This window comes from Enoplosus armatus, chromosome 17 (assembly GCF_043641665.1).
Source record: "Enoplosus armatus isolate fEnoArm2 chromosome 17, fEnoArm2.hap1, whole genome shotgun sequence".
Classification (NCBI taxonomy): domain Eukaryota; kingdom Metazoa; phylum Chordata; class Actinopteri; order Centrarchiformes; family Enoplosidae; genus Enoplosus; species Enoplosus armatus.
This window is the reverse complement of record NC_092196.1, coordinates 8940938-8962376: the sequence shown is the minus strand read 5'-3', so window position 1 is coordinate 8962376 and position 21439 is coordinate 8940938. Positions and strand designations below refer to the sequence as shown.

The window sequence follows — 21439 nt, the reverse complement described above, 5'->3', positions numbered from 1 at the left end:
CGAGTTAATGTGTCCGCACGCAGTCCTGCAGGTCAATGAGATATTTCTTGTCAGTAACTTCGATACTAGCCCAGTTGCGTTTTTGTTCATAGCAGCATTACGTTAGATCAAAAAGATTGTCGCTAATGAATGTGTCAGTACTTGCTAACATTTTAGACAACGCCTGGATTCAAAATAATAACCGCATGCACGTGACCCTCAATCTGCTGCACATAACCCGACTGTCAGATGTCAATGTAGATGCTAGATCCAAATGGCTGAAACCAAATGTTAATTTTGTTTAATCTCAATGATTTTAGTATTTTTCTTTATCTCTTCTGATCACCAAATGTTACTGTACACTGATATGGGACAAAATAGAAAATAATTTAAATAAGGTTGTGTCTGAAACATACATCTGCACATTATACCAGTATAGTGTCCAATCCTGTGCTATTCTGTTGTTTATGCAGGTTTATGTATAAATAGTCACCCATCCATCAGCTGATCACTACAATCTCAGCACATGAAGTTACACCAGCTAACTTATTTCTTAGCAAAATTACATTCAGAACACACTTTGTGCATCTGTGAAGGGCTGCCGCATTGGTGTATGTGTAGAGAGAGAGATCATAGATATTTGGTCCCAAGCCTCTCTGCCACGGACTATACTATTTCATACAACAAAAAGAAAAAATATTTTATAACCCTTTCACTGAGAATTTAAGCATATTCTCTAAGATTAGATTTACTTAGACACTACACCACATTTCATGCAGGAATGGTTGATGACACACCAGACGAGGCCTTTGCTGAGCTCAAGTCCAGACACCTTGGGGGATGGGGTGTTGCTCAAATAGCTGCTGGCACTGGGCTTTCAGTATATGTTATGTGGGTGGGAATCCTCCAGCCAGGCTTCCGAAAAGTCCCCTTGAGGCTACAGGTATGGTCTAAATTTTCATAACTGATGTAACTTCTTGTACCAATTGTACCTCTAAAAAAGGTTTGAGAAACAACATTCTTTTTAGTAGAAGCTCTTTTAAATTTCTTCCAGGTTCCGTACATTCCTGCCAGCAAAGCTCAAGTAGATAATGTAATGACACATCTGAGAGGTCGAAAGGGAGGCCTGGTGGATTTGGGGTCCGGTGATGGCCGCATTGTAAGTATAAGCAAGACATTTGGGCTCCTTTTTCTTGCACTGGTTAGCAATTGGTTTTGACTGTGGTCATTTCTAACCATTAAGGTCTTGGAAGCCCATCGGCAGGGTTTCACTCCTGCTATTGGTTATGAGCTCAACCCCTGGCTTGTTCGCCTGGCCCGCTTTCATGCATGGAGAGCAGGCCATCATGAAAAAGTGTCCTACAGACGAGAAGATCTCTGGAAGGTATGAACATTTGCCACCTGTATTATGGCATTAGTAACACTCCTGTTCAAATTTGCAGACAGTTACTACACCCTAAATTACATCAGGCACCATTAAATGACTGGCATTTCACATTATTGTAATTGGTCCTGGCAATAATGTATTATTGCAACAACATGATAGTTTGAACGGAAAAGATCGAAGAATGACACAGTCAGACCAAAAATCTTAATGAATAATACACACAAGTTTTTCCTAGCAGTCTAGGCTTCCCTTCTAATTTACTTTATTTCTGGTAGTGTGTGCGCATTGTCTGCATATCTGAAGATATCACAGCTTATTTGTCCTCCCTTCAGCTGGAGCCTTTGCTATCATTAATTGAACATGGTCAGGTCATGGTCAATCCTTTAGTAACCACAGACCTCAAAAAATCCATTTGAATACTAAAAAGAGCATAGTTTTTACGTGTGATTGTTGTATGTATGTTATTTAAAGCTGAATTGTTAATAAAGTTATTGGCCTGTCTACCACCTGCCTTGTGTCTCATCACAGGTCGACTTGACAGAATGCAAGAATGTCATAGTGTTTTTGGCTCCTAGCGTGGTGAGTAATATAATGAACAGATGCCTATAAACTGTGAAATATAGACCATCTCCATGTAGCATACAGCCAAACAAATAATGCAGAAATAAAGACAAAATAAAGGTGAGTTAATTAAAACCGGGTGAGATGAGGCATGGTGGGTCCCCCGCAGGCATTACAGAAACTCTTGTCTCTGTCTTGAAACAGGAAGCCCTTATGCCAGGTTGCATCGTTGCAATGGTTTTAATAACAATTGAATCACATTGCACTGGTGAACATGATTTTATATATACATTGCTGTATAAATGTTCTTCCACTCAGAGAATTTTTATTGATGGAAAAGCAGCCTCTCTTCTAAAGTGTTTGTAATACTGTTCATTTGCTACTTGTTAAAAGGAACCTGAGTATAATGACCTTACTACATTTTTTAGATTCTAGATACAAGCAAAACAATTCTAGGAAGAATCTGTCAGCATATGATTGAGGTGTAGTTGCATTTGGATGCATTATTATGGGTCAATTTCTGTTGAAGTATTTCAGTAATTTTTTATTGTGCTCTTTTGTTCCTAGCTTTCATTATTGCAGCAGAAGTTGCAGGCTGAGCTTCCTGATGATGCCTTAGTGGTAGCTGGTCGTTTTCCCTTCCCTGACTGGACACCCTGCAGGATTGAGGGACATGGTGTGGACAGAGCCTGGGCATATAGCATCCAAGCACAAAGACAGCACACCTTCAAGAAAATTGACAAGCTCACAGTCACAGATAGTGACAATGAACTAACCAATGAGAAAGGATCCACTTGAAGCTACATGGATGTTCCTAGTCTTTTGCCCTCTAAAACTGTAACATGGAATTAAACTGTATATCATTAATCTTATAAAATATCCTTCACTGGAATATTGAGGAAGTTTAACCTAACGTGACTGTCTGAATACTTTTTGACTACATCTACGAGCGGATGTTTCTGACAAACTATTGTTGCTTTCCAATCCACTGTGGCACTAAAATGAGTGATGATTGAGTACAGTGATTAGTAAACATGTACATTTTTGCACAAATGCTCTCTTCTACCATTTTGATGGATTATTTCATTTGATATAAGCAACCAGAAATTCCTGAGCCAGGGTTTCTGTTAGTGTTATTAAAGGAAAACCACACATTTGCCTCTAGAATGCTGAATTATCTGCCTGGGGGGAGCAAGCTTTTAAGTATTGCATCACTTACAGTTTTTTCTATTGTATTAAGTGTTTGCCTCCCAACCGAATATTAATTTATGTTTTAAGTGTTCTTCTGATTATTACTTATTATTATTTCTTATACAGGACTCCATATAATTTGACAACTTCAGAGGAAATTCTGGATTCCATAGTGCAGCTAGTCTTTGTGTCAGCAAGCGTGGAATGTAACTCTTCAGGCTCTGGAAGCCCCCCCCCCACACACACACACACACACACACACACACAAACAGATTGTAACACTTATATAAACCCCATGGGGTCCATAGTGTATAAAGGGTACATACAGTAACATCTCTATCCCTATGTATAGTAGGCCTACAGCCTACAGGAATTTATCTGATGTGTGTTGTAAATAATTATTATCCAGTAGGTTTGTTTTTGGCGATTGTTTTTTCTTTTGATTCTTTTTTTGTTGCTGTTGTTTTTACCTTGCGGTGACGGTTTCTGGTGTAAAAGTAATTGCTCTAATTTATGTATGGACTATAAATTGCCCTTTCTCATGCACCATGTGCTGGACACTTAATTCAGGTAATATGTGTATAGTATCTGGGTGAAACTCCACCGTGGTTGACATTCTGAGGTGGGCCAATATCGGTTTACAGTGACTAAAACATGTCATTGTTGTAAGCAGCCACAGATATTGTTCATAATAAATAATTCAAAGTAAATGCTGCATTAACTACATGATCCAGGATAGCTTTGCCTTTGTCTTGTGTGGGCTTGCTTTATTCTAGGACAATATATGCTTTTAGGAGCTTACATACAACATGTAAATTACGTTTTGAGTTGTACATTTTTATTTCCTTTATAACTCATTGCTCCGTGCTCTAAATTTATTTTTTTGCATACCAACGTTGTCTTCAGTATTTGTCAAAAAAGTGCAGTAGTTTCAAAGATGTATCCGGAGATCGTGCTTTTATTATTGTGACTGACTTGACACAAACTGATTGGGTTGGTTGATTTCTGCAGCAGAAGAGGAAGTTGCGAAGCAAACCCTGTAACCAGCAAGCTAGCTATATTCTTGAGCCGCCCTAAGCATTGAAAAGGGGAATAACAGAAACAAGCGCGCATAGTGTTGTAACAAATTTGTCAGATATATAACTTAGGTGTGCATATTCACCCGCTTTGAAAATACAAATGGAAAAGGCAAGTTATCGTGACCAAAAGACATAGAAGCATGTCTACGATTGACAGCTAACGTTAGCTAACAAAAATGATGCCTTCATCCTTCTAGAAACGCTAGCGAGTTAGCCATCCGCTGCAACGTTAGCAACTGGGCTTAGCTTCGAAACGTTTGGCATAGAAAGCTAATTAACGTTGCACATTTCTCCGGTGGTGGAGCTAGTGATAGATGTGCCACAAAACAAGATTTCTATATTTAACATAGCTTAATTGTAAATGGAATTGCACGACAACGCCGCTACCCTAACGTTACCAATTCGAGATAGCTGATTCAATGTTAAGCCTATATGCTTATTAATCAAAAACGCGTTGTTTTCGCGCAAGGTAAAATTAACTCAGTGTTCAACGTTGTTCTTGCAAGCAAAGTCAACGACGCCAACCTTTGCTAGCTTGTTGTGCGTGGAGTATCGACCTAAGCAGGCGAGCAGACCATGATGAGCCCCCTCTGCGGTTACATTGGTCAGCAACACCTTAGCTAACGCTAGCTACAGAATTGGCTAGCTAGGTAGCTAATGTTGGGTTATTACTGTATTTAATCCGAGTCTACGTAAACTGAAGAAAGCCCCTGAGCCAGCTAAACATGGTAAGTATCATTTAACGCTCAGTATTTACCCAGTTATTCACGTTGTCTTCTTGTCTTATTTGCTGATAGCTAACGTGGTGCATAAGCTTTTGATTCGTATATTTGAACAGGAAGACCTAAAGTTTTGTTAATAATGAATTTAAATGTCTTTACATATAGCTAATCGTGTATGATTGCATGCACTACGGTCCTCTATGCCTGTTAAGCCATATAACGGTTTGCGAGAGGCCAGGTATTTCACGGGATGTGACAGCTCGTTAAGCCATTTCACGATACAAGACGCCCATCTTGCAAAACCGAATATTTGAGTTGTGTTGAGCCTCGGCAAGTTGTGGCTTATTTGAGGAATTCAGACCCGCCTGCCTCTGGAGCTGCCCTTTAAAATCTCAATTTGTTATCTCGTTTTTGCTTGGCAAGGCCTAACTTCCTTCGCCTGTCCAAGCGTGGTAATACAATTGATATAACACAAATTATTTGTTTTAATTACAACTTAATTTGGATTGCACCACCAAGACTGGAATTATCATGCAATCCTCCTGCATCATACGAACAAGTCAGATTGCAGTTGTGAACTGTGTTCATGAGACTGCCAAAACGTACACAGCAATCAGTGATACATGTGCAATGACCAACTATAGCTATGTGCAGGCATGGGCATGTGAAGATAAAAGTTTCCAACTCAAGTGACCCACCTGAGCAAGATGTCTTATTGTATACATATGCCTGCAAGCACTAACTTACAGAAGGTCTCCTCTTTAAATCAGTCCACAGGGTTACATGTTGAAGTAATCTGCACACGCAGCCAGTCTTTTTTTAACAAATTAATGGATAAAAATTGGCATAATAAATGCTCAGATACTTGAACAAGATATTTGAATGGCAGGGCATTGTTCTCTTCACTGTGAGGATGGGCTTCTTGTTCGAGAACAGGTGTTTGGAGAGGCTTTTGATTGGTGTTAATCTGAGCATCTGCTGTGCATATATACTGCATGACATGCACTCACAGAATTTTATCTGTCAAATAGACAGATAATGGTTGAAGTGTGATTTTTGTCAGCCTAATGGGTAAATGATTATGCCAAAAAGTACAGCAGTCAGTGGTTTGGATCAAATAGATAACCTAAATATGCGTTTTGTACCCAACTTTATATTTTATTATCCACTAGGCTTCAGAGGAGGCATCATTGCGTGCACTGGAGAGCCTTATGACGGAGTTTTTTCACAGCTGTACGACCAATGAGCGAAAGAGAGAAATAGGTAAGTTTGGCCTTGTAAAACCTACCACTAGACATTACAAGCAAGGGCATGGTCCGCAAGAATTTTCAAGTTTGTGTTTCCACGAAGCTGGTTTGTAATGGAAACAACATAGGGCTTAAAACAAAAGAACAGAGAAGAGAGGGAAAGAAATTAAATAAAGTCTGAAAAACCTTGTTTGTCAACCTTTTTCCCCAGGGTCAGTTTAATATCACATTAACTTAAAAATTGAGGGTGTGTTTTATTCAAAGTGAAATTAATCACTTTTTGTATCTCATCTCGTACTTTGATAAAAGGATAATGTGTACGAGGCCTTCTTATCTTTGAATCATAGGTTTGACAAATGGTAAAGGTTTTTCCCTGCATGATACTATCCCAAATTCTTTTAACAGTTGGCACATATCTGCCATCTGCAAGTCTTGATCCCCAAATGCAATGTACTGTATATTGGAATCTACTGTAGTGTAGGTCAATGTTTAATGTGATCTGAAAATATTTGGCTTTCTATTAAAAGTACTTTTTGCATTACTTTTTTTACACACTTCCTGTGTTGTGACGCATTACTTTCAGTCTGTCGGCAAGTGAGGTACTACAGTGTCATGTACTTCTGTCAGAGATCATGCCTACTTCCTTTTTTCTGCAGAAGAGCTGCTGAATAACTTTGCACAGCAGACCGGAGCATGGCGCCACTGCTTGTTCTTCCTCTCCAATACTCGGAATGAGTATGTAATGATGTACAGCCTCACAGTATTTGAAGTAAGTCCCGTAGGTGGGAGATACATATTTTCAGTTCATAGTACTGTCTAGGGCCTTCTTTGCCTTTTCTATGAAAATAAGACACAAATGAAAGTATTGTTTTATAGGTACTGAGAAGAGAATTTGTTTCATGCTGTGTTCCTCTTTCCTCATTGCTTTAATTCTGGAAAACAAGTTAGCTAAATGTGCAATACATTTTGTATGGGATAAAAGGTTGAACATCCTGTGACCCCTCTCTCACCTTCTTTAATGCATATCTGAGATATGTATGGTTAGATTTAAGTGTTTCACTTGCAGTGTTATGCTTGTAATGGAAGGTGTGATAATAAAAATGTTTTTCAGTGGACGTTATTCAACAGATTGAGAACAGTTACAAAATTTGACTAAATACATTTGTAGTCTCCTTCAGCCACAGCTATAACAGCTGATTGTTCCCTTTTTACTTTCAGAACCTGGTGAACAAGATGTGGATTGGTGTTGCTTCACAAGACAAGATGGAGATTCGCAGCTGTCTGCCCAAACTCCTACTTGGTCAGCACAAATCGGTGCCCTATTTCATCCGTAACAAACTGTGCAAAGTCATTGTGGACATTGGTCGCCAGGACTGGCCAATGTTCTACCATGATTTCTTTACAAACACACTTCAGGTAAGCCCTGCGGATGTCGTTTCTGCTATTAAAATGTTTAGTCTCAGTTTAAATCATCAGGAACTGGGTGCTGGTTGATGTGTTAATTGAAGTTGACTACGACTTAGAAGTTACATGAAAACAGCAAACCACAAAACCTTAGCTTCTGTTCTGTTGACTGAACATGTGTTCTTTTTGATAATGTGAATTTGATCTAAAAAGTATCCCTCTTCCCTCTCCCTGTTGCACACCTCTCAAACATATTCAAATAGCATTTTAGGTTTACTTTCTTTTTTAAATCAACTGTGTTCATTTGGAACAATGTATTCTAGTTATTTAGCATTTTTAAGTAGTTACTGTATGTTATGAGGATGTGGCCAGACATGAACAAGGGCAGAAGCTATATTATGACCCACAAGAAAATTGCTAAATGTCTTCTCTTTTTTTTTTTTTTTTAAATCTTACAACATTGTACTTTTGCTTGGTGGATAGGTTGGACTATTGCTCCAGAGCACAGTATTTAAAAAGAACATTGCTGTTTGCAGACATCGAATCATCAAAGAGGGACTGATTCAGTTTCCTTTTGTTGCATAATGGAAATGCAATAGATTACACTGATACACTGATTACACTGATTTAAATAGAAAAGTCAACAGTCTACATTGTAGGTCCCTCTTCCTTCAGAGTAAGGGACTGGCCTAGGGACTGGCCCATGTGAAGTGTCTACTACATACGATTTAATATGAATGTTTGCACCTTTAGAACAAATTAATCCCATTTTGGCAGTCTGTTTGGTGATGCAAAGTATTTATTCTGTTTTTCTAAGTTTTTTTCCACACTCTGCATTAAAAACAAATGTTCAGCCAAAGTGATAAGCCACATACAATAGATTCTAATGCATCTTGTCTTGTGATCAATTTAGTGAGCAGATGACGAGCTAAACGGCCACACTTAATATTTATATAGAATGTGCTGTGTCTAATGTTTCATTTCAGAAAAGTGTATTAATTCTATTAAGTGATTGCAAAGAACTGTCAACCAACCCTCATAAAGCTTCTATTAGTAGCTTCCTTGCATGAAACAGTCTGGAAACTGTAGGACAAGTAGGTAGTGGGCAAAATTCAGTAATCTTTATCTTTACTGATAGAGCTATTGTCTGTCAACCTTTTGTGAACTGCAGTTGATCCAGTCCCCAGCTCTGGCTCCTTTGGGGTTGGTGATGTTGAAAACCACATCAGAGGAACTTGCATGTCCGCGAGAAGACCTGAGTGTCGCCAGGAAAGATGAGTTACGCAAACTGCTGCTGGAGCAGGTACCGACAGTGCTTGGACTGTTGACGGGTGAGAACTATCTTTAATACTTTGCACAAAGTGATTTCTTACTGTAAATAGATGATGGCAAGATGTAGAAAAGAGATTTATGCTCATACTGTTTAATCTATAGCACTATCTAGTTATGGTGCAGAACTAGTGATTGATACATGAACTTGGGTGTATGTAACAACGACTCTGCTGAAATCTGAGTGAGTTAATATTGCTCTCTCTATATGTGACATCAGTGTTACGTGCCAGGGATGTAAAGGACAGTCTGAAATCCAGTCTGAAATCCAATCCAATTTTCAGACTGAGGCACATTTACAGAAATGCTATTTGAATTGGATATAAAACCACCTATGATACAACCAACTAATGAGGTTTAAGTCTGACTTGTAAAAATGTTTTTTTAATGCCCAAATTTGACTAAAGATAAAATCTGCCAAACATTAGAGTTGGCTGCCAGTCAGAGCAAATGATTTGGTGGAAAACCTTCAGTATATGTGGATAATTGGGTTCTTGTCACCTCTTGTTTTGCAGGTATCCTGGAGACCTATTGGGACAAGCACAGTGTCATAGCTTCCACCCCACCTCCGTCACCCACCTCAGGGGAAAGTGGTGAGTGAATTGTCCATTAGTTACATTAAACCACAAAGACTTGCATGTAATGTGGTGACGTTGACCTACAGACAGCATCTTACCAAATGGTTTGTTGTTGTGTTTTAACCAGACCATTTTTTGTCTCTCTGTCAGTGGAATTGCTGGGCAGTTTGTTTCAGGGCAGCCAGTACTCAAAGCTGCTTTGCCAGCCCATGGCAGCATTGGACAATGACAGTCAGCAACTATGTTGCCTCGTTTTGGAGTGTTTGGCTCACCTGTTCAGCTGGATCCCTCTGTCCACAAGCATCACACCCACCCTGCTGGCATCCATTTTCCATTTTGCACGTTTTGGTTGTGATATTCGGACAAAGGCCAAGACAGGATCCTTCATCTCCTCCAACTCCTCCTCTTCCAATGGGCAGCTTAATCCTGGGACAATGCCACCAACATCTAATGGAGGAGGGAGAAACGTACAGCAGAGTGAGGGCAACAAGGTGGATCGTGCCCGGCTTGGTGTACTCGCCATGACCTGTGTCAATGAGCTTGTGTCAAAGAACTGTGTGCCAATGGATTTTGAGGAGTACCTGCTGCGCATGTTCCAGCAGACCTTCTTTCTCCTGCAGAGGCTGACACGAGAGAATAACGCTCATACAGTCAAAAGCCGCCTACAGGAACTTGATGAGAGGTATGGCTCAGTCTATTGGTTGACACTAATATTTGTAAGTTGCATAATTAAGTGTTTGCATACTAGAGAGTGTATTCCACCATGACAATTTCAGCATGTGGTCATATTTACTTTTGTTACACTCAAACCTCATTTGCAATCAGAAGTTGCACTGTGGTATTTCTTAGTAGTCCATTTCTCAAAACAGTCTTTGTTTTCATCACTGCTGCTCTTCACACTGGCTCTATACAGCCATGTACCATTCTGACCCATTCTTTCTGCTTGTGTTTAAAACCGTGCCATTATGATTAACTTGAAAACTTTTGAACTACACAATTTTGGTCCATTTTTCAGCTGACTTGACAGTAGCTGAGAATGATCCCACTTCTCTGTGGTCCCATTATTTTATTTATTTTATTTTATTTTATGTATATATTAAATGTGGTTTCAAGTTATTCATTATTGACTGTCGAGTTAACATGACCATGTACTGTGTGTGTGTGTGTGTGTGTGTATATATATATATATATATATATATCAGTTTCAAGTTTTAATGTGGTGCGTATTAGTCAGTCCGTTGTTCCTGCCATGTATAAACCAGCACAAGCTGTAGTTGTTCAGGAATCATCAACAGGTCAGAGTCTTGGATGGAGCATTACTGACATTTGTTATATTTTATAAATAGCTATCCCTGAACCCGCCTGCCACCCACCACCACAAGCAAATTCTCAACCTGTGGGAATCACTGGACCAGCATAGACTATGTGAAGTAACTTCTGACTGCAAGATGTTTGTGCTGACTTTAATGCTTTCTCTTTCATTTTGCAGTTATTTGGAAAAGTTCACAGATTTTCTGCGCCTGTTTGTTAGTGTTCACTTGAGACGCATTGAGTCCAGTCCTCAGTTTCCAATTGTAGAGTTTCTTGCCCTGCTTTTCAAGTACACCTTCAACCAGGTAATGATCATTTTGTCAAACAGTCATTTGTTTATGCAGAGCACCACAGGCTGTTGATTTGATACAGGTTTCCTGACAGATAACAAAACTTGCTTCTCGTTCTTTTTCAGCCTACCCACGAAGGCTACTTTGCCTGTTTGGATATATGGAGTGTCTTTTTGGATTTTCTAACCACCAAAATCAAAAGTAGACTCGCTGAGAGAGAAAGTGTTCTAAATAGGTAAGTCGCTCCGAAAACCTATTTATCATTTTTAGTGCTTTTTCTGAAAGACCCAGTAAACTGAAAATAGTCTCAAATTAATGCAACTTTATAAAATATAGGCAATCAAGTGAATAAAATGCCTGATGTATTGTTATTGATTTGCTGTTGCTTTTGTTTAGAATGTGCTTGTTAAATATATTTGTCTATGGTTGGACAGGTACAAAGATGCCATAGTTCTTCTGTTAAGGGAAGTTCTGAATCGCATACAGTTCAGATACAATCAGGCCCAGTTGGAAGAACTGGATGATGAGACTCTGGATGATGATGTAAGAAAAATTTACATATATTTCACAGTCAATCAGTTGCACCTTTTTAACTTAATACTGTGTGTAGCTGTGTATCGCTTGTAGCCACATAAAGTCTATAATAAAAGTTTATTATATTAGCATATTTACCCCTTTTTAAGACATTCACACATAACAATGGCATATTTCTTTCACTTCAAAGTCTGAATGTTCTCCTTCATTTGGTAACTATAGCAACAGACTGAGTGGCAAAGGTACCTGCGTCAGAGTCTGGAGGTAGTTGCCAAGGTGATGGAGCTGCTCCCATCCCATGCATTCTCTACTCTGGTAAGAGATCATTGTTGGTGTCACATTGACATTTTGTTAGGTTTTTATCTTAAGGTGGACCTCACTGGAGTATTACCATTTTAGAATTCCAGCTGGTGCAAATTTGCTGCAGTTGTAGATATTCTTCAACATGGACATGGAAAAGTATTTGGTGTTAAGGTTGTAGGAATTTTGCGACCAAAAACATTTAGAACCCAGCAAACATTTTTTTGTGAACACTGTAACTTCCCAAAACATTAAAGCAATACTGACTAGAACATTTGGCCTTGATTGGCTTCCAGGTGTGCGTTAAAATTGTGCATCAGGTCACCTCAAACACAGTCATGGCCAACAGTTCAACCACTTTTCAAAATCATTGTGTAAAGTTATGATAAAATTCTATGTTAAACTGTACCCACAACAGTGTCACTTAATACTACTTCATGCTACGTTACTAATTGGTGAAACTAATGAAATAATTTAGATTAACAGTTTGGGTTTTGGAATTAATTTACGTTTTGGTTCAATTTAGGTGTAAACAACAATGTCAGACTGGAATAGGTCACATCAGGAGATGAGTTGCAATATTTAGTAAAATGCTGTATCTAGCGAATGTGCTATCATACTTTTATTTATCTTTTTATTTTTGAACAAAACTTAAATAGAATTCTGTTTTAATGTGATTGCATGAATTGGTTCCTTTTTGGAACCGGTTCCTCCAAATAGATTATGTCTTGGGTTCTGGTTATGAGTTCTTCATTTCTTTTTTGCGTATTGTGCATGTTATGTGTTATTTTCAGTGTTGTGTCTACACACTAACAAGTAAAAAAAAAAAAAAAAGAAACTTCTTTTCACACATTCTATTATTACATGTTAAGAAATATATTCCAGTCAGTGACATTGGCGGCCTCCTCCTTATTCCTCTTTTCTCTGTCAAGTTTCCAGTCCTCCAAGAAAATTTGGACGTATACATGGGTTTGCAGCAGTTTATTGTCACCACTGGCACAAGTAAGTAACCTTCCCTTTTTATATTTCTTGCTTCTTTGTTTTGTTTTGAGGTACAGTCACATTGGGTGATACTAATTCAGTATAGTAAACTGTTAGGATGACCTGTCATGATGTCCTTCTTTCAGGTCGGAGGCTAAATATCTCTGCAGAGAATGATTGCCGTCGACTTCACTGTTCTCTCAGGGACCTCAGCTCCCTACTTCAAGCTGTCGGACGCTTGGCTGAGCATTTCATTGGGGAAATTTTTGCTGCACGTTTCAGTGACGCCCTGGCAGTAGTGGAGAGGTCAGTGCTGTAATTGTCATATATATATATATATATATATATATATATATATATATATATATATATATATATAGCATAGCATAGCATAGTGGTGGTAGATTTTCTGCTGTTCATTTTGCTCCATGCGTCTTTTTCAAGGTTGGTTAAAGTGACTTGCTACGGCTCTCAGACCAGCCTTTATGACCTGGAGACCGCTGTGCCTTCTGTGCTCAAGCCAGACCTCATTGATGTGTGAGTATCGCAAGTTTAAAACAAAACTCAATCCTAACATGGATGTCACACTTTTTGTATATGAGAATTATTTATAAAGGTTTCAGTTACAAATAACAAGACTAGACTGTTCTGTTATCAAATGCTCTTTGCAGCGTCACAGACAAATTAGTAGGGGAACTGAGTGTATGAACAGCAAGAGAGTGTTTGTTTGAATTTAGACACACAAACCATATTTAACAGCATTAACAAAAGCCACTGAAAAGCATTTGGCTGTTAGCACAGTGTTTGAGAAGTTGCCTCCAACAACTCTACATAATGAAGTTACAGATTAATTTTATTTCTGGGACTGACTTGATAGAAATTCAGACCAATCTTGCATTTAAATGTCATGTTTCAGTGCTTGTTAGAAATTCATGACAAATACAACTAATACTAGATCATACACACATCGTAAGTAACATTGTAAATGCAAATTTGGAACAAATTGGACTAACCTGTATAAAGAAGAAGCAAATAGGTTTTATTCACTTCATCGCATCATGTTTTAATTGTGTGTGTGTGTGTGTGTGTGTGTGTGTGTGTGTGTGTGTGTGTGTGTGTGTGTGTGTGTGTGTTTTGTTTGTTGCAGACATGCACAGGCCCTTGCTGCTCTTCAAGCCTACTCTCATTGGCTTGCACAGTTCTACAGTGAGGTCCACAGTCAAAACCAGAGCCAGTTCATCAACCTCATCACATCTGCAATAGATGCCAGTAGTCCACTCATCACAGCCAAGGTAGCTTGACTCGTACTTAAACTTATCTTTAAAAAAATTTAAATATGATTTATGCACAATCTCTTATTTGGGTCATTAAAGAAATTAAATTGATCAATTGTCAAATATAACAAAGTGCAGTTCATGGATAAAAGTGAATTTGGTTCATTAAGGAGGAATATGTAATATATGTATGAAAATATTAACCAACATTTAAAACCTTAAGGACCTAAAGGTTCACAAGAGCTTCTTTTTTTGTTTATTGTCCGCTTTATTTATCTGGTCCTTTTTGGTTAATATTCCCCTTGCTAGAGTATCATGATAAAATGGTGCAATTTCATTCATTCACATCTTACATAACTGATTAATCAGCTGTGATAGTTCATTATTGACAGTATTGCCTTTTACATGATGAGACATAAAGAACACATGACAGAGCAGACCATATTCAAATCACTATAACATACTCAACACACTACATCAGCTTGATGAATTTGGGCCACTAGGGTTAGGGTAAGGTCTTTGTTTTGTTCATCAAATAACTGAAAAAAGAGCAAATTACAATATAGCTGTTATTCACTATTAGTAAGGTGAGGACTCATTTTGCACACATTTGAAAGCTCCTTTCCACCTACTGAGTGACATTTACAAAAATGCAAGCAAATAGTTTTGAAAACCGGGGGAGGAAGATGTTTAGGGTTGTGCTGAGATTGTGAAAAGAGAAACAGGGTGAAGAGTGTTGTTACCAAGTGGTTCTCCTTTCAGCACTTATACTCTGTCTTTATCTCCAGGTACCTGAAAAGTTGCTACTCTCTGCATGTCATTTGATGGTTTCCATAACCTCTACCGTGCGGCCTGTGTTCTTGGTCACGTTGCCAGCTGTTCAGAACATCTTCAACCTCATTACTACAGAGAATCGGACCCACAGACTTCCCCAAGAGGTAAATGTTTGTTGCTTTTGTTTGCACATGTTATGTCATGACTCAGTTATTTCATAAAAGATAAATAGTGGATGTGTTCAGTTTTGAGAAGTAGCAAAGTTGGTCATAAGACTTTGACTTGGAAATTTCTATCTTTGTCAATATTTAGTCCAAAATTTCTCATAAAATAAAACACCTCACAAACATAACTGAATCTCTGATTCTGAAGTTCTTGAAATGTCATCAGTACGTGAAGTAATTACTCTGTGTATGTCTGTGTGTGTATGTGCTTGCTCATATAGGCTCACATGTTGGTGTGTAGGGCTTTGTCCAACATGCTGCTGCTCCCGTGGCCGAATTTGCCAGAGAATGAACAGCAGTGGCAAACGCGCTCCAGCAACCATGCCAGCCTACTGGCAGCACTCACTCGAGAATATCGTGTTTTAAGAGGGACAGTGAACATTAATCCACGGCAACCCGATCTGGACAGTTCGTATTACTCTTTCTTTTCTTACTGACACGCTTTTTCACTCTCTGTCACTCTTTGTCCTGGTCTAATTGTGTTTTCTGACCATCTTTCTTTCAATTTCAGTGAAAGCAGTGATACAGCAGACCCTGCCTGTGCTCAGAGACATAGTGGACAGCATCTCTGGGGAATCCACCAAATCACGTCAGATCTGTTATCAGAGTCTTCAAGAGTCTGTCCAAGTGTCCCTCAGCCTTTTCCCAGTGTTTATTCAGCAGCCAGGTCAGTGTCTCTTATCTACTGTTTGGCTATCCCTCTAGAGTTTGTATTAAAAACTTGATCACAGTATGAAGATGATCCAATCCATCCATTCGCTTTTCTGTACCTACTTATCCTGTCACAGGGACTGAGGCCTATCCCAGTATGCACAGCATTGGGCAAACACGTGTGAAGATGTTTCTTGGCCTCCTACTTGTGCATGCATGATGATAACATTGCATGTAACACTATACAATCTAAACACTTTACTGTGTGCCATAGTGCCATAATCTGTACTGCAGCAACTGGTATTTATAGTTGCAGCTAGTTTGTGTCAAATAGCATAACAAAAAAAAGTGCGCAAGCATCTTGTGTTAACTTGATTTACATAGTTTGTCTCTTTATTTCTTTACAAAACCATGCTCTGTTTGCATAAGAATGATTGAAAGCTGTTTTAACAAAACACAATTCATACTAATTAATACTAATAGTAATAAATAAATAGCTGAACACTTCAACAAATGTCAACACCAAAGGTTGTCTGACTGGCCAACTTTGTTCATTCTCGCTTCTTTTCCCCAGATGTGACAGATGAGATGTTGGCCTTCTTCTTGACGCTGTTTCAGGCATTGCGAGTCCAGATGGGTGTTGCCTTCACAGGGCAGATCATCCATACTTTCCTGAGCATGTTCACCAGGTAATAAAAACTTTTACTTCACCACAATTGTTTTTTTCAATAGCTACTTTTATTATTTGTTGACGGATAAAGGTTTAAATGGCATGGGGCAAACACTGAAACTGCTGGTATCACTCTGAACACTAATTGATGCAATGTCACTTGTATGTGCTCCAGGGAACAGCTGGCAGCCAGTATTTTGCAAGAGGGCAGTGCAGGGTGTAGAGTGGTACAGAAGTTCCTGAAAATCCTGCAGGTGGTGGTGCAAGAGCCTGGTCAAGCTTTCAAGCCCTTCCTACCCAGCATCCTCTCTCTGTGCATGGAGCAGGTTTACCCAATTGTGGCAGAGGTGAGTTGGTGTTCATCTGTCTTGACATTCTGGGGCTTGATTTTGTTTGCCATCTGGATTGATTAGCCTGCAATCAATTGGGTCTTAAGTATTCTGAAAATGAAAATTGTCAGGTGCTTAATAGTGATATTATTTCTGATGCTATCTTTTGTGTCTTTGGCATTCATCGAATGTTCTGGATAACAGATGGTCATTGTTTTGTCTTTTATAGCGGTCTTCCCCAGACGTCAAGGCAGAGATGTTTGAGTTGCTATACCAAATACTTCACCAAAACTGGAGGTACTTCTTTAAAACTTCAGTCTTAACAAGTGTCCAAAGAGGAGCTGCTGAAGATACCATGGAAAATGAAGCCCAGTTCACAGCTGCCATGCAGGTGTGTGTATGCATTTGCCTTCAGTTGTCATCACATTTCTGATTTACAGGTGAACAACAATTTACTGTCCAGTTGGTGTAACAATAATACATTTTGAGAGCACATTTCGATCATCCCAAATTATGAAATGTGCTAATTGCAACATAGCACACATTGTTAAATCTATCTCCACTTAATTTCCTGACTTGTCCTGAAATATCTTGCCAGGCTTTTGGACAGTCTTTCCTGCAGCCTGACATCCACATCTTCAAGCAGAATCTCTCTTATTTGGAGTCACTCAACACCAAGCACAAGTTGTATCACAGGGTAAGTTTTTATGTCACTATCTTTCTGTCACTCTGTCGTTAGTGGTGCAGCATGTCGTGGAGTTTTTGACTCGCATTCAAATTCTGAATTTCACTCATTCTGCTTTAGCAGTCTGCAGATTGTCTCCAAAAGGGCAACTTTTCAGTCATTATCAGAACACTTCTCCACTTGCCAGCTGTTTATAGGAAGGGACATGCAGATGTAAACATGTTGATGTCATCTCATCCAAGTCACAGCCGCTTTCTTTTTTCTTTTGGCCTTTGCATCCCTTTTTGACAAATAAAATCTAGTTAGTAATCAGGAGGACAGAGAACACATGGCGGCACTCAGATCAATGTGACCTTTTTACTCTTCCCACTGATTAGTAGGACGCACGTTACGATTAGATTTGACATATAAGATATTTCAGATATATTTTAGAACTAAACTCTTTCATAATATCCTTGATAATAAGATTCACCTGTAATTTAGACTTGTCTCCCCTCATCCAAACACTGATTGATTGAGAGCTACAGTGAGGACTCCATTGTCATTATTGTCTTTTTCTTGTGCTTTAGAAGCTTTTCAGGACCTCGATGCTCCTCCACTTCATCAATGTGCTGCTGCAGGTCCTTCTCCACAAAAGTCACGACCTTCTTCAGGAGGAAATCACCGTTGCTATTTACAACATGGCCTCTGTCGACTTTGATGCCTTCTACTCGGCCTTCATGCCAGAGTTCCTCAATGGCTGCCAGGGTGTGGACACCAGCCAACGAGCTGTTCTTGCACGCAACTTCAAGCTTGAACGGGTAAGAATCATTTTTATACTAACATGAATTGTACTGAAATCACAGCTTCAAAACTAACGCATGCATTGACTTGTGGGTTTTGTGAGATATTCTCTACCTAATGAGTAACCAAGGCAATGTAATTTTCAGGCTGTTGGTACACATGTTGCATTAGACGTAGACAGGGTTTACCAACTGTTACATACATAACGTAGCAAGACAACTTTGATTTCTCCACATCATGGTATATGGAAATAAAGTGGCAGTGACAGACGACAGTGGCATTTAGTTTTGCCGCATATGAATACTGAACAGTATTTTAAGTTGCTCTAAATAACCGACACAGTCCAATCTTTCCATGCTGACAAGTAATTTACTGAGTCTTAATCTGTTTCCCTGTTTGACAAATATGACAGTAATCTGAAATACTTGCATATGTTTACACTGTTACTTTATCCGTTGTATGAATTTTCTTGGCTCTAGTATCACAAAAATGTCACTCCTGAAATCTCTTTGTGGTCTCTTTTGGAAACAAGTATTACAAATAAACAAGTTTTTAATAATACAATTTTAATAAAAACAATTTTAATTATTTGATTATTAATTTTTCAGAGGTTGCTGTTGTCCAGTGTGTTCTAAATAATCCACAGAACACACTGCAAACAGTTTAATAGGGACTATTAAATAGTCCCCAAGAAAGCTGTTTACAGTGAGGGCTGGAGTAACAGGGAAACCTTTCTAGACAGAGCGGTTGCTTTTTTGCCAACTTTCATCATTCTTATGACTACACAGAGTTTGGTGCCTTCATATAAGTCTCAGTATAGCTCCATCCATCTTCAAATCAAACAGAGTAAATAAACACCTGTGTGGATGTGCAGGGCCTCATCCAACCTACTAATTGTTGGATGAGTCTGTGTTATACACAAGTTGATGTTGACATACTAGCCGTAACTACGAATGTATAGTTTTAATAATGAAATCATGTAACTATGTTGTAACATTTTCACCTCTAGCACCAGTATGTTTCTATTTGTCAGCTGTCTTGAATGTTGTTTTCTTCTCCTCTGCATTCGGTCAGCTCCTGTCTCTTCTGTAAATTAATATCACTGTTCAACTTTTCTTTCTCAAGGACTTGCCTTCGTTCACTCAAAGCGTGCAGCGGCTGGTGAATGACCTTCGCTACTACAGACTGTGTAATAGTAGCCTTCCGACTGGCACCATCAAGCTATAGCACAATGACAGATTGAACCACTCCACACATCAACTATGATCTTCAAGGACTGCCTGTGCTGACCACTTTGCCCAACACTCCTTCTCCAATTCAGCTTTGCTCCGCCTATTCAAAGAAATAGGAAGGAACAACACACATGGTTTGGTTGAGTAATTGGAGGTTGAGGATGCTGCTGATGTTTCTCTTTGATTTCTACTGTAGAAGGTTGGCGCGTAATTTTTTTTTTTTTTAAAGCAGCGCCCTCCTTATGTGTTGCCAATGATAATTTGGCAAGAAATGTAAACCTGGTCTGCAGTTGGCTTTTGCCCAGACCTGGAGCAGTCTGAGCCAGGCCTTCTTTCCCACACCTCAGCAACAAAGCTGGGCTGGGACTGAGCACTTTCAACTCATTTTGAGTTTTTAAAATGTCTGCTTTTATTCTATTTGCCTTCAATTTTTTTTTCATCTCCAAAGGAGACGGACTCTCAACTTAAGATCTTTCATATCATTCCATTCTGAAAAAGAGAACCTGCTTGATTAATAAAGTGCTTTTTTAGTAAAACTCAGGTATTTGTTAATTCATGATTTTGTTTGTCTATGTGCTTTACTCTTACAGTGTTGTTACAGTATTGTTTGTGAGAATAATGGTTGTACTAAGAGATTCATGACTTTCCTGTATGTTTACACTGTTTCACTTTACACTTGTCAGTAGCATCTCTTTAAAATTCCTTTTAACTTAAATGAATATACTTCAACTGGTGAATCATTTTCAATAATTAAATGGTTTGGGTCTTGACAGAGGCAATAGATAAGGCAGAGCAGATTTACATTTTGAGAATTACTAAAATTCTTGACAGATATGAAGCATCAACAGACAGCGGTTTAATGCATGGCATGTGAAGCATCACATGAAGAATGTTTTTGAGGACACAGCATGCAGAAGATAGGAAACATCAGCACAGGAAGAATAATTAAACAACTTCACAAACTCGACACGCACGTCTTTTCTGTAGGTTGAACTTGCAGCAAGGATTGCAGCTTTAATATTAGTGTCTGTTGCTGTCAATCTGTCCAGGAATTTAGATAATATGATGTATAGGCATCACCAAAGCTTTTCTCTGGAGAGGGCTGCTGTCTTAAATACTGAAGGCAAATGCTTATTCTGTTATACTGTTAAGTTTACTGTGTATGTTCAGCTCTGTGTGATTGCTGGGTATTAGAAAACAGACTTGAAGTTCATGTGACTCAGCACAACCCACAAGGTTAACAGAACTAATGGATTTTATTGCTTCACGTCCTCAATTTGTTTAAAGCTTGTCTTTGGCTCAAAATCTCATCTTGATGCTAAATATATACAAGTTATGTCTTTAAAAGCATAGATGTAATTGATTTTAGGCTTCCTTTTAGTGTTGATTGTACTCTTACAGTCTTTCAATGCATTGAAATTGAACCTAAAATGTCTTTAAATCACCAAGATTTTCATATTTATGTGGTTTTATTTAAAAGGAATTCCATCAATGTTCAAGAACTCTGTATTCATTATTATTGGAGAGTACTTTAAAGCTTATAAAACAGTTGTGGCTGTCAAGTCTGAGACAATAACCCTAGCCTGCTTTACAAATAGTGTGTGTGGAGCTTGAAACAAATGGGCAATTGGGATTGGGACCCAGCCACTTTTGAGCTAAAAATATCCAAAATGCTTCTACAGCATTGAATTTTGACCCATTTTTTTGTTTGTTTTTCCACCAACTTCATGAAAATGCCTTATGCTACTCAGCCGCTGGAATAGCCCTTTAATATTCTTCATGGTTTATTTTGTGGTTAACATTCAGTTTAAAGGTTTGGACATGCTGTAAAACTTTAATCCTGTTCCCAAAGCTCTAGTTGAAGTAGAAACTGAAGTTGAGGATCAGTGTTTGATACAGGTGGCTGCAGAAAGAGACAGTTGGT

General features: G+C 38.7%; 2 protein-coding genes across 2 annotated transcripts; both read left to right on the top strand.

Moving 5' to 3' along the window:
- Positions 1 to 85: 85 nt before the first annotated feature.
- Positions 86 to 2938, top strand: antkmt (adenine nucleotide translocase lysine methyltransferase). The gene is made up of 6 exons (XM_070923901.1): positions 86 to 101; positions 759 to 922; positions 1034 to 1138; positions 1223 to 1363; positions 1895 to 1945; positions 2495 to 2938. The coding sequence occupies exons 2-6, from the start codon at positions 761 to 763 to the stop codon at positions 2723 to 2725; spliced, it is 690 nt and encodes a 229-aa protein (XP_070780002.1). The 5' UTR covers positions 86 to 101; positions 759 to 760; the 3' UTR covers positions 2726 to 2938.
- Positions 2939 to 4796: 1858 nt separating this feature from the next.
- Positions 4797 to 20017, top strand: xpo6 (exportin 6). Its single transcript, XM_070924006.1, has 25 exons — positions 4797 to 4925; positions 6092 to 6182; positions 6823 to 6935; positions 7385 to 7582; positions 8742 to 8901; positions 9415 to 9492; positions 9628 to 9895; positions 9956 to 10159; positions 10967 to 11093; positions 11204 to 11313; positions 11513 to 11621; positions 11835 to 11927; positions 12845 to 12914; positions 13040 to 13199; positions 13338 to 13430; positions 14041 to 14185; positions 14956 to 15105; positions 15387 to 15573; positions 15677 to 15832; positions 16391 to 16505; positions 16662 to 16833; positions 17045 to 17206; positions 17414 to 17512; positions 18070 to 18300; positions 19409 to 20017. The coding sequence occupies exons 1-25, from the start codon at positions 4923 to 4925 to the stop codon at positions 19508 to 19510; spliced, it is 3396 nt and encodes a 1131-aa protein (XP_070780107.1). The 5' UTR covers positions 4797 to 4922; the 3' UTR covers positions 19511 to 20017.
- The last annotated feature ends 1422 nt before the right edge of the window (positions 20018 to 21439 follow it).

Bases quoted from the DNA above. Each gene is read 5' to 3' on its own strand.
- antkmt (XM_070923901.1), top strand. From the start codon at position 761: ATGGTTGATGACACACCAGACGAGGCCTTTGCTGAGCTCAAGTCCAGA. The intron at 923-1,033 runs GTATGGTCTAAA...AATTTCTTCCAG, and splicing joins AAGTCCCCTTGAGGCTACAG to GTTCCGTACATTCCTGCCAG. The intron at 1,139-1,222 runs GTAAGTATAAGC...CTAACCATTAAG, and splicing joins GGTCCGGTGATGGCCGCATT to GTCTTGGAAGCCCATCGGCA.
- xpo6 (XM_070924006.1), top strand. The intron at 9,896-9,955 runs GCTTAATCCTGG...CGTACAGCAGAG, and splicing joins TCCTCCTCTTCCAATGGGCA to TGAGGGCAACAAGGTGGATC. The intron at 11,094-11,203 runs GTAATGATCATT...GTTCTTTTTCAG, and splicing joins TCAAGTACACCTTCAACCAG to CCTACCCACGAAGGCTACTT.